Source organism: Nelumbo nucifera, chromosome 6 (assembly GCF_055504915.1).
Source record: "Nelumbo nucifera cultivar China Antique chromosome 6, China Antique-T2T, whole genome shotgun sequence".
In the NCBI taxonomy this organism is placed as follows: Eukaryota; Viridiplantae; Streptophyta; class Magnoliopsida; order Proteales; family Nelumbonaceae; genus Nelumbo; species Nelumbo nucifera.
This window is the reverse complement of record NC_142654.1, coordinates 12,159,854-12,172,943: the sequence shown is the minus strand read 5'-3', so window position 1 is coordinate 12,172,943 and position 13,090 is coordinate 12,159,854. Positions and strand designations below refer to the sequence as shown.

Below are 13,090 nucleotides of genomic sequence, written 5' to 3'. Positions count from 1 at the left end.
GATCTTGCAATCACTCTCTCTATTCTTTCTCCCCCATAGCGCTTAGTGAAAACAGTTCAAAGTCAAATATAAAATCTAATGTTATTCAATCCAAGGTAGTGTATGAACTGAAAAGAGCAAATAGATAGTTTCTTATTGGCAAGGCAGGGTTGAGCTACAAAGATGAAGCTGTGTTTCAAGACCTATGGTCAAGGAAAAATAAATCAGAAGCCCAAAAAATTATCTCCGAATAAATACTCCAATGCTCAAGTCAATAGAGAATGATAGACGGTCGGGTCGAACGGATATGGGCAAAAAGATTTATGAGCCAAAACCCGAGTCATATCGTCTCGTTAATGCCTTATATAGCGACAAAAAGGGATGATGATGCACGTGCTTACTTACGTGCAAATGCGTTGTCAACTTCATGAACCTCCTGAACTTTCAATGAGTTCTGTCGGTCGATTAGTCGGTGACTTAACCCCAGAAATCTGTGGCGATCTCTCCGGTTTCCGGGCTCTTGTCAATCCGGGCACAAGTTTCTTCCGCTCATCCACTCTGGTACAAGGACACCATAACCGGATCCGGATCCATATGACTAAAAAAGTAGCCCAGAATTCTAGAAAGAAGAAGGCGAGGTCCGGTAGTCAGGTCATTGAATTGAAAGCAGCTCCGTGGACCAACGGATCCCGGGCGACGTGATTGAAATTAAACAATCAAGGGGGCTTTCTAGTTTCTACTTTCTACGATGGAGATGGATGAAGAATTAAAGGTCTTTGACCAAACTGACTCCTCTTTCTCCCTTGAAACTTCAAAATGGGCTGCTTATGGATCGGATGATCCGAGTACAGTTTTTGAGTATCATGAGAATCACTTTCGCCCAATTTCTGAGGAAACGTTTGCAAGGACCATGTGCTAACAATTTACTATATGAGGCGTACGTTTACATTCGGATTCCAATTCGAATCGATTTGGATATTGAACAGTATAAAAAAGAATTAAACAAAATGATCAAACTATATAATTATTAACAAAATGGGTCAAAATTGACGTTGATATCAAAAGGGCTTTAAAATAAAGAAAAAACTAAAAAAACACACAACATTCAAACCAATTTTTACTAGTGGAAAAAATATAAATTTCAAATGTTTATATATAACATATACATTTAAATCAAATCGAGTCAGGAACCATATTCGTTTCCGGATCCAATTGAAATCACCGTTTAACCAAATTCAGATAAATGGATACCGTTTGCAGTCCAATTGGATAAGTGTTAGCGGATTCGTTACTATAAATTTATATTTATTTACTTCTTAAAAGAAATAAAATAGTAACTTTGGTTGAGGAAGTGCTTACTCTATTCTATTATATATTAGGGCTTTTCTTAGTTTATACATTTCCTTTGCATGTTTCCCACCTAATCTCTTCTATTCTTTTGTATTTATTTTTTTCTGACGACAGAGCTCTCCTTTTTTTTTTGATAATAATAAGATTACTTTTTTTATTAACAATGATAAGATAATGTCAGAGCTTTAGTGTTTAAATAAAGTATTTTTAAGCTTAAAAAAAGAATTTTTTGGTAAAAATAAAATAAAATAAATAAATGATTTCAATGGGCTAGATCACCATCGGTTTTAACCCGACCAATTCACCTACTGAAGTGGAGATTGAATCGCCTTCCAAAAAAACGTCCACTTTCAGTGACCACACATCAGATTGACTTCTTGATCAAAATAAGACCATGTGATGTTTGGTATGCTTCTATCAGTTTTGCCCCAAAATATTATAGGAGAGGTTGTGTTCTATTCCTTTTGTTGGGAGTTAGGTGAGGGGGCATCTGCAATGTTAGAGCTGAAGTTCTTGTTGTTTATATTTAGGTTTTGTTCGTTTTTTGGTAAGTTATTTATCCGTGTAAATGCAGTTACCTGAATAAGTTTTTCCTTACAAATATTTATTCAGGTAAATGCATTTATCCATGTTCTTTTATTTCTCATGTAAACAAGGCAATGACCATTTTAGCTATAAAAATTCATTATTAAAAAGGCATTTTTGTCTCATTCAAGTGTTGGCAACTTTCCTCTTACGCGAGAAAGTTATTTACCCACCTAGGAGATGGGTATACTAAAACTAAACTTTCCCTGGTCCCCACATAAATCTGAAAAAAGAACATAAGATTCTTGGTCAATGGGAAACAAAATCCCATTGACCAACTTTCCCCCTCTCAAAATCCGAAAAAAGAACGCCCCCTTAAAGAAAGAAGGGAGTCTTAATTGGTTTGCGACGATTGAAGGAGTGGAACTCAATGCCATTGATAAGCATGTGTTGTAGAGAATTGCTAGTGGGAGGGATCTGGATTGGTTTGTTAAAAGATATGTTTGGCAGAACTCTATTTAGGCCGGTGTTTAGAAAACTAGACTTGACTATCTAGTCGGACCAATTGAACCATGACCTAGATCCCTAGCCATTTTAATTATACTCTAAAGTAAAAAATTCATAGAAGAGTTGTCAAATGCCTCAAAACCATCTAAGTGGCCAATTTAACCAGAGAACTGGTCTCAATTTCACAAAACCATACAAGTCATTAGATAATGGAAATTTCAAAATGTTTATAACAAAACTTGAACGTATGATCTAATTACAATTAACCTATTTCTTTATTTATATTAATTAATAACATCTTATATGCATTACTTTATTATACACATATTTTAAAGAAAATGCAAGTTAAGAGGTTTAACTATGCCATTTCATCTTAAGCCTCGTTTGATAACACTTTTCAGAGGTCTGGTGTTTGAAAAACTTGCTTTTCAGACACCAGACTCGTTTGGTATTACGTCTGAAAGTCGATCTGAAATCCTTTTTCAGATCTGAAATTTTAAGTTAATAGCCTACCACTTATATGTTCAAATTTAATTGAGAGGTGCATAATAGACATAAATGCCCTTAAAAAAATTTAATATTACATGTTTTTGTTCTTCATTTAACTTGAATTGAACCTTCATTGCGACTTACGAAACTCCACCGCAGGTCCGCCACCACCCCCTGTCTTCCCGTCACCACCACTGTAGTTGTGGCGGTTCCGCCGCTCTCTCTCACTCTCACTCTCTCTCTCTCTCTCTCTCTCTCTCTCTCCCTCCTATCTTCTTGCCACCACCACCGCCCTTGCAAGTTGCAGCGGTGATGGTTCCACCGCTCTCTCTCTCTCTATCTCTCTCTCTCTCTTTCTCTCTCTCTCTCTCCCTCCTATCTTCTCGCCACCACCACCGCCGTTGCAAGTTGCAGCGGTGATGGTTCCACCGCTCTCACTCTCTCTCTCTCCTATCTTCTCGCCACCGCCACCACCGCTGTAACTTGTAGCAGTGGTTCGGTGAGTAGAAATAATAATATTATTATTAATTATAAATTTGAATTCATTCTTAGGTTGTTTGGAGTTACCTTTATACTAGATCCTTGGCGTGCCTCATGTTTGTTAAAATGTCCAAATGTGGCTCGATGGCATTCAGAGGTACTTTGGGGGATTTATTTTAAGTTATTCAATGTGGTATTGTTAATGCCACAAGAATGGGCAAAGTTGGATTAGAGGTGGATCCCTTTCCTATGAGGTGTGTGTATGGGAAGAGGTTGCCTCCTTATCCATCTTCTAGACTCCCAGGGATAGAGGTGCCTGGTTCCTTAACCCAATCCGACTTTCTCTTCTAGATCAACTTGGAACTGCATTTGGGAGAATCAGCACCCATGGGGCCCTACCTTGAATAATTTGGTTTCCTAGAAATATCACTAAAGGTTTTGTGTTTTCTTAAGGCCTTCCCACATTTGTCATTCTTTATTATTTTAAGGACGTATCTCCTTTTTGAGGTTAAAATTTGGATCAGTGTTCATAAAAGCATTTTAATTGAAAAAAAGGAGATAAGTCCATAAAATAAGGATTTGGCAGCATTAGTCAAGGAGATCAAAGCCATTCAAAAAGGCTATGTTACAAGACTTGTGCTGCAGTCCGATTCCTTCTTAGTGGTGAACTACCTAAATGGCTTGATTCCAGTTCCTTGGAAAATTTGGTGGCATGTTTTAGAGATGAAGGCTTTAAGGCCTTTTTTTTTTATTTTTTATTTTCTTTCCTTCTACCTTTTTAGAGAGTCTAATAGGGTTGCTGATTTTTTTTTTTTTTTTGGTCTAATAAGTGTTGTAATGATGTAACTAAGTTATACTTGCTAGGTCCATTTGATTTGTGGGAATAGGGCTTTAAAATCAATTTCAAAATGATCCATTCCAATTCCAACAATTTGATTGAGCAGAATCAGAATTCAATTTCCATTCCATGGCATCTCTCATTTGAGCTTGGGAATGAGAATTCCATTCCAGCTAATACTGATTCAGATTTGGATTCCCATTTGAACCTAACAGGCGAGAGAGTAGATAATTTTGATTCTGATTTCCAGGGATTTCGATTCCAATTCATATTTTCATTGTAAACTAAACTGAGCCTTAAAGGGTTAAATCCTTCTTTTAGAATTCTACTAGCACGTGGAGAACTGTACGGTTCATATAATATGAAGTAAACCCCAGCCTCTGACTTGGACCCGGTGTCATAACTTATAATGCCAATGCATATCAATAAAGGGGGTTGTTGGTCATTTTCACTTCATCATGAAAACATGAACAGTATTCCACATGCTTTGCATATGCAAAAGAAAAAAAAAAAAAAAAGGCGTCGTAGTAGTTTCTTCGGGTTCGGATCTGGAGTGACGGATGGTGACGTTGGAGATAACGACGAAAAGTTTACGGTGGATAAAGCCGATAAACAAACACACATGACGAAGCTGATTACTGGATCTGTTTGGTTGGTTGGTGGAACATCTCACGTGGCCCAGTCAGCCCAAAACACGTTTCAACTTCTGATTGGATAATACCGTCCTGTACCAACTGAGCGAAAGCCCAACCATTATTTAGGAACGAGTGGGCAAGCAACGACAGCCCATCTTTAGCCTCGCCGTCCTGTCGCAAATAAACATACCAAGCCAAAACCATACGCAATAAAACTATAAAAAGCAGAGTTTCACCTTGAAACAACAACTCTCTCTCCGGTCTCTCCTTCTCTTTCTGCCTGTTATTCTCTGCGAAACCCTAATTTTTGCTTCTGTTTTTGGTGGGTTTTCATTATCTTGGAAGGTAATGGAGTTTGTGAATTCGAATTCCCACGCTGAAGTAGACATGAGGCCCTCTTTGTGCACCAAGCCCGAGAAGATCATCATAGATACTGATCCTGGCATAGGTAATTAATTGTCAAACTTGTTTACTTTTCACTCTTATCTTTTAATTACAAGTTTTCGTTGGCTTTGTTGGGAACTTTAGTTCAATATACATAGTTTCTGTCTTCCCCTTTGCTCGATTTCTATATGTTTTGTTCTGCTTTTCAACTTTTGAAGATTCAATTTCCAAACTTTAGTAGTTTTCATGGGCCCGCTTAAAGTTACTTGGGAGTAGAAACTGTTTTTTTTTTTTTTTTTCGTTTCTTGATAAGAACTCTTTCTGCTTACCATGAGGAATCGATTCGAAACATGACTGATTGGAAATACAAGTTAAGCAGTTGCTTTTATGTTTGATATGCTTGTGTATGTGTGGAATCTGATGAGGATGTCATCCCTTTTCAGACGATAGTATGGCCATCTTCATGGCATTTCAATCACCCGAGCTGGAAGTTATAGGTTTGACAGCAATATTCGGTAACGTTACCACGGAGGACGCTACTCGCAATGCATTACTTCTGGTATGTATGTACTTTTACTTCAATTCCCTTATTTTTGATTGACAATTTTGTAGTGTTTTAGGAACAGTTTCATGATTAGTTACCGTTTTTAATGTGTAAAAAAAGGATAGTGTGAGATCGCAGGACGGACTGATGTTCCTGTTGCAGAGGGTAGCCCTGAACCTCTAAAGGTACAAACTGCTTACCAATGTATGAATTCTGTACTTGAAGCTTCATATTTTCTTAGATTACTGATTACATCAGAATTCTTCACCAAAACTTGAATTACAGTTGTTGGCATTATTTCCTTTTGAGGCATCCTGCATGCCTAATCTGTTCCTTGTGAAAATTAGAAAACTTCGCGGTTCCATGAATTTTTTTATTCCTGATTGGTGGTTTCATGTATTGTTTCTAGTATCGTCTCAGTTCTAAATTTGTCTACCCGGTTGATTTCCCTAAAACGAAGATGATCACAAGTTAGAAATGCATTTTTTTATTACACAATTGGCCCAATGTGAGATGCTTTTTGCTTTTTGTCTCATTGTCATTGCAGAACAGATCACAAGTATAAACTATCAAAACATGCAAGAGAAAAAAGCTTTATCTGTATAGGCAGAAGATCATCATACAGACATATGTACAAGTGAAACAAAATTAGGGACCTAAAGCTTTAGAATATAATATTTTTGGAAGCAACTCTTACCAAATGCTCAAAACACTTTTTTGTCTCAATTTTGTTTTCCACAGCCCAAAGCTCAAAAGCAAAAGCTTATCCAAACAGAATCCTATTTTGATGTGCTTGTGAGCCCACCAAAAATGAATCCTCTGTCTTGAAATCATTGTACAAATATATTTATAGGAAAACCAAGAATAGAGCCTAAGATCTAAGAAGGATTGTTGAATGTATACTTTCTACACGTGAATAGTACATGCCTTTATGCATATTTTACCATGGTGCACCCACATAATTATCTTGGAACTGTGGCCAGATGATTTTTCACATATTTCTGTATATTAATTCTCTGAATACTAAAATGCCACCACAATATAAGGTACATCTGGATGGACACACATCTCTTTAAATTTCAAATGAATATATGTTTAGTTCAGTTTTGTCAATGTTACCAAATATTTGGTATTTTCGCATGAAAGGTTTTTTTTTTTGTCAAGGTTTAGATTAATTACAATGTTTGTGCTGCATTATTGGAACAGGGAGGGAAGCCACGTGTTTGTGACTTTGCTCATGGTTCTGATGGAATGGGAAATATATATCTACCACCCCCAAAAGAAAACAAAATTGGAAAAAGTGCTTCTGAATTTTTGGTTGATAAGGTTTCTGAATATCCTGGTGAGGTATCCATACTTGCACTAGGACCACTGACAAATCTTGCTTTGGTAAGTGGTATTGCCTTTCGTCTATCATTCCAGTATGACTAATTTTATTTGCCAAATATTGATGTAATATGGGGTGTGTCTGTGCTTTACTGGACTAGGCAATAAAGAGGGATTCGTCCTTTGCAAGCAAGGTGAAGAAAGTGGTGATACTTGGTGGAGCTTTCTTTGCATTGGGAAATGTCAATCCTGCTGCCGAAGCAAATGTAAGCACTAAATTCCCTATTTGTTGAGCAACTTCATTCTCCACTTCTTGCTGTCCCTGAGGTGTAGCACATCTTATTGGACCATAAATTTATTTATATTACATACAATTTGTAAACTCAAAAAGCTTTTTTTGCAATATCAACTTTCTATTAAAAAGGTACCTGTTCTTACTAATTGTATAATGCAAATGAAGTTTGTTCATGACCAATTCATTCAAACAGAGAACAAAGAAAGTCAAAAGGATCATTTGATCCAACTTGGTTTATCAATGACCATTATCTGGAGTTGTCTAAGCAAATGGTTTCCATGAATATAGACCACAAAAGCCTATGCTAAGGTCTTTTTTTTTGTGAAAAGCAGTGTTAGCCTCAAGTGCTACAATACTATAAGACAAAAATCAACTCTTTGCCCCATTTGTTAGAAGGATACGCTGTGGGAAAGAGATACACCCTATCCTTCTCTCAATTTCTGTATTTATTTTAATAAACTAAACTAGATATTGGTTGTTTAGGCAAGGTTCTTTTACTACAGTTACTCTAACAAGTGACTAGGATAAGAAGCAGAGTTTCCACAGTTAACTATGTTGATAATGATAAGAGTGTCAATCCCTTCTGAATTGCAGATCTATGGTGACCCAGAAGCAGCTGATATTGTGTTTACATCTGGGGCAAATATTGTTGTTGTTGGCATAAATATTACAACCCAAGTGAAGCTAACAGGTGCAATTCATACCTTTCACTTCATTATTTATAATTTATACTTCTATGTTATACCTATACTGCTTAATGTTCCATGCTAACCTTATCGTGAAAACTATTTGTTTATTTCAGATGCAGACCTCTCCCAGTTGAGGGATTCAAGAGGAAGATATGCTAAATTATTAAGCAATATGTGCAAATTTTACAGAGATTGGCACGTGAAATCTGATGGTCTCCATGGTATCTTTCCCTTGATAAGCTTAATGATCCTAAAATATTTTATTTTTCTTTTTCTCTGTTGTTCTGCCACCTCAATGGAATAACTCATTCAATTGCTAAATTCAGGTATTTTCCTTCATGATCCTGCAAGTTTTGTGGCACTGATCAAGCCTGATCTCTTTACTTACAAGAAAGGGGTTGTCAGGGTTGAGACACAAGGCATCTGTCTAGGACATACGCTAATGGATCAGGGACTGAAAAGGTATATCCAAGCTAACATAAGCCTCAGCAAAGTTCTAAATTTCTTTTGTTAACACTGTAAAAATGCTTTGTTGCAGATGGAATGCAAGCAACCCATGGACAGGCTACTCCCCTGTTTTGATTGCATGGACTGTTAATGTGGATGAAGTTGTTATGCATGTAAAAGAACTGTTGATGAAACCATGAAGTCTTAGAAGCAGTGATATTCAAGCCCGAAAACTGTAAAAAGAGAAGGCTGGGTCCACTACCATTTGCCAATTCGTCCCATTTGTCATTTCTTTTCTTGCCTTCGGTTGGTCTCTCATGTGAATGGCTGCTAATTTATTCATCAATGTCGCTTAGTTTATGATTCATGTTTACTGTGCAATACATTATTAGATTTTTTTTTTTTTTTTTTTTTTGCTGCAAATACGTCATTAGAAAGTTGAGGAGTTTACTGTGGTATTTGGAATTGCTAATTGAATGGAAAAAAATTGATACAAAAACAGCTGCTCCTTGCACACTATTCAGCTAGCAAGGATAAGATAGAAACATCATCACTCTTACACCCATACAAAATATAGTCCGAGACATGGTAGGCTCAATGGGCCCCATTTTTCAGGGTGACAAGGTCTACACTACCCTCCCAAAGGCCATATATTCTTTAGTTCTGATGCTTAACCATCCTCTCTTGATTCCTGAAAGGCTGAAGCCAACTTCCTTTTTCTTTGTATATAAATTAGCGTAGGAATCTTATCAATTTCCTTGTTAGTGTTCAAGTACTCAAAAGGTTGCTTGGTGAAACCTCAAATGGGTCATTAACTCTGTAACATGAACAACAGAAGTAACTATTGTGCTTCTCTTGTGATATGGGTGTCCTTAGGAAAGATGTTTTCTTCTGACTGGGACAACTATATGGTCCTTTCCATCTTTAGAGTAGATGGTTGAGTTGAATCGAACAGGCTCCAGACTGGTCAAGTGGTCACCAATAATCTCCACAAGAGCAAGAACCATCCTTGAAGTGGTGGAAGCGGTTTGAGTCCCTTACTACAATCTCTCTCCCCTCAATCACTGATATTAACTTAATAACAGTGTGACAATCACCGCAAACCCTGAGGTTCTTCACAATCTGGAGAGGAGTTCCAGGCGGTGTACTTATCAACCCAAAGGCAATGGCAAGTCTCTCACTATGCTGAGAAAGAATGGCTTCTTTGTGTTCCTCTTCTAGATCATGAAGTACAAAATTTGTATCTGGGCGATGTCCTGCATTCTTGAGTCGGGTAGTCAGTTCTTCAAGTTTTGCATATATATGATCTGATAAAGGATGCGACCTATCACGGGCCATGAATGAATGAGTCTTATTCTTTAACTCAATCCAGCTATACCCAGCCTCCTTTTTTACTTTTCTCTCATCCATCAATTTCCTAACCTTAGCTCTCTCCTCCCATTGTCCAGCTGCTGCATAAATATTTGATAGAAGCACATAGGCAGCTGAGTCCTGTGGCTCAAGCGCTATGAGATTCTCTGCTGCAACCTTCCCTAGCTCTAAGTTGAGGTAAACACGACATGCACCCAATAAAGTCCGCCACACAGTTGCACCTGCTGGAAATGGCATCCCTTTTATGTGATCCATGGCTTTTTCAAGTTTACCTGCTCGGCTATACAGATCTACCATGCAGGCGTAATGCTCCATTTTTGGAATTATACCATGTTCTTTGACCATCAAATTGAAGTATTTTTCACCTTCATCCACTAGACCAGCATGAGTACAAGCAGAGATGACACCAATTAATGTTATACCATCCAGTTCTAAGCCTTGGTTTTGCATTTCCTCAAAGATCTCAAGAGCTTTTTTCCCATAACCATGTTGTGCGTAGCCTGAGATCATAGAATTCCATGAGACCAAATCTCTCTCCACCTGCCTTCTGAAAACTTTGAGAGCATTTTCAATATTTCCTCTCTTTGCATACATGGTAACAAGGGAACTGCTTACACATATGGCCTTCTCCAAACCAAACTTGATCAAACTCCCATGAAGTTGTTTTCCCTGCTCTGTGGGTGCTGTAGGGCCTGCACATGCATTAACAACACTAGAGAAGGTGAATTCATTTGGCTTCTGTCCATCCTTTTGCATCTTGCAGAAAAGCTTGATGGCTCTATCAGAGTCTCCTGTTTGGGCATATCCTGCAAGCATTGCTGACCATGCCACAATGTCTTTATCATTAATCATTTCAAAAATGGCTGTAGCTTCCTGGATGTTTCCAAGCTTTGTATAGGCATCCAATAGAGCAGTACCCACCGAAGGCAAGTTCTCATAATTGGCTTTGATGACTTGAGCATGTATTTGGAAGGGTGAGACAGCAGGGAAAGCCGCAAGGATTGTTGAATAGGTGAAGTGGTTTGGCCTAACACCTTCCCTGCTCATTTTGCAAAAGAGATCTGCTGCTTGCTTGGTATCTCCATTTTGCAAAAACCCACAGATTATGGCGGTCCATGATACCACGTTGTGAACACCATACATTGTAGAGAATAAATCTAATGCACCAATCATTTCACCACACTTACTATAAGCAACCATAAGTGCTGTTGTAATGTTAAGATCATATCCGAACCCATTCTTTAGAACCCGACAATGGAGTTGTTTTGCAAAAGCCAATTCTTTAATGTTAGCACACAACTTGATAACTGTAACAAAGATCAATTGGGTCAGCTTCACACCTGCTAGTCTCATCCTATAAAAGAGTTGTAATGCTTCCAATTCAAACCCATTCAACACAAACCCCGCAATCATACCATTCCAAGAAACTGCGTCGCGGTTCTTCATATCCTCAAAGACTGCACTAGCATCTCTGATTAGTCCTGACTTGGAATACATATTTATCAAAGAATTACCCACAAACGTTGTTGATTCAAAGCCAAGTTTTATGACCTGGTTATGAACTTGAATACCCTCTTCAACCATGCACTTTGCTGCGGAAGCTGCAAGAACACTGGCAAAAGTGAATGGATTGGGCTTAATTCCCTCGGTTTGCATCTGACAGAAGCGTTCCATGGCAAAGTCAGCCAGCCCGTTCTGTGTATAACCAGCGAGCAATGAAGTCCAGGAGACGACATTTCTCTCCGGCATCTTATCAAAAACCTTCTTTCCATCCTCCACGCCATTAGTTTTCATGTACATATCAACTAGAGAAGTTCCGACGCTAACATCAGCTTCAAGTCCAGATTTCACGCAGTGAGAATGTATTTGCTTACCAAGAATTTGATCGAATAAGCAGCCACAGACCTTCAGAATAGAAGAAAGAGTGGACCCATCAATGTGAACATCGGAGCCGTGCATCTCCAAGAAGAGATTTATCGCTTCTTGATTAAGATTGTTCCGAGAATACTCGAAGAGCAACTTATTACACTCTGAAACGTCTCGTTTCGGAATTCCGTCGAACGATTTACGTGCTTGGTGCAGATTATTTGGCTCATAGTTCCAGTTAAAAGTGTCGGGATTGGAGGCAAGAGCATGGGATTGGCAGACGCGTTGGGTCTGAACTGAAACACGGAGATGGTGGAGGATTTTGAGTCCGTGATCAATTTGAGTTTGTTTCAATTTCCAAACGGGTCTTAGAACCATGGCGTCTCTACTCTCTTACTCTCTTTATGCCGTGGAAAAAAACGGGTGCACCGTCATCATGAATATATGTATTCATGTGGGGTTTTCCACATATAGACCCGACTGGAGTAATTGAGGTCTGCGGATCTATCTTGCCACGTGTTAGCTATTTAAAAGATCAAGTCAAAATCCACAATTTGAACCTTTCTCCTCGTCCAATGCCCCGAAAACGAGATCACATCTCCGCCTCCCAAGGGGCCACTCCACAATGCCCCACAGCACTTCTCCGTCCTGTATTGGGAACATTTCCGTTTTGGTATTATCATTGGAAGATGTTCCCATAGGAATGTGCTATGGGGCATTGTGAGGTGGAGATGTGAATACCCCAAAAATGTGTATTGGGAATGACTAACAAGGTCATACTCTGTACCCCACAAGGGGGAGCCTCACAATGCCCCATTGTCATAGTTTGACACAGATTTAGCTTTTCTTATGCTTGGTAGGTCTTACGTTAAGGGACATTATTGTCATTTTTGCCAATAAGATTATTGAGAAATCTCATGTCATCTTCAAGTAGACCACCAAAAATTTAATGTATTCTTTGAGGAGGGGTGATAGACCTCCTTGTGTGCCTAACCTTGGCACTCCCAGACCAACATCCCTTGCGAGGCGACCTTAATTAATGGCTAGAATGACTATCAGGGTTCCTCATTGCTCATGGGGACAGTGCATGGACTGACATTGCGCCACCGACACTCAAGGGAGGCTTGGCATGCGGGCCTGGCTTAAACATGACCCTTCACCACGCTAGCCCCTTGCCTAAGCTGAATGAGTTATCCCGTTGCCCAGAGCGCACGGGTGTATTCCGGCCCAAGCGGGTGCCTATCATCATTGGCATACAAGAGTCCCTTCTCATTAGCACCCAGTCGCCTCTCATTATGGTCGTCCCCCTTTAGCACGTAAGAGGCGCCTCCCATGGACTGGCCAGAGCTAGTCGAGTGCCCTGGC

At 38.9% G+C, this 13,090-nt stretch overlaps 2 protein-coding genes across 2 annotated transcripts; one reads left to right on the top strand and one right to left on the bottom strand.

Annotated features, from left to right (window-relative positions):
- Positions 1–5,019: 5,019 nt before the first annotated feature.
- LOC104588224 (uridine nucleosidase 1-like) lies at positions 5,020–8,987 on the top strand. Its single transcript, XM_010246071.3, has 9 exons — positions 5,020–5,251; positions 5,631–5,746; positions 5,857–5,916; positions 6,938–7,120; positions 7,219–7,323; positions 7,947–8,043; positions 8,155–8,262; positions 8,368–8,503; positions 8,580–8,987. The coding sequence occupies exons 1-9, from the start codon at positions 5,152–5,154 to the stop codon at positions 8,686–8,688; spliced, it is 1,014 nt and encodes a 337-aa protein (XP_010244373.1). The 5' UTR covers positions 5,020–5,151; the 3' UTR covers positions 8,689–8,987.
- Positions 8,947–12,245, bottom strand: LOC104588232 (Tetratricopeptide repeat (TPR)-like superfamily protein). Its single transcript, XM_010246082.3, has one exon. It carries the CDS (start codon positions 12,101–12,103, stop codon positions 9,464–9,466), a length of 2,640 nt encoding a protein of 879 aa, XP_010244384.1. The 5' UTR covers positions 12,104–12,245; the 3' UTR covers positions 8,947–9,463.
- Between the last annotated feature and the right edge of the window lie 845 nt (positions 12,246–13,090).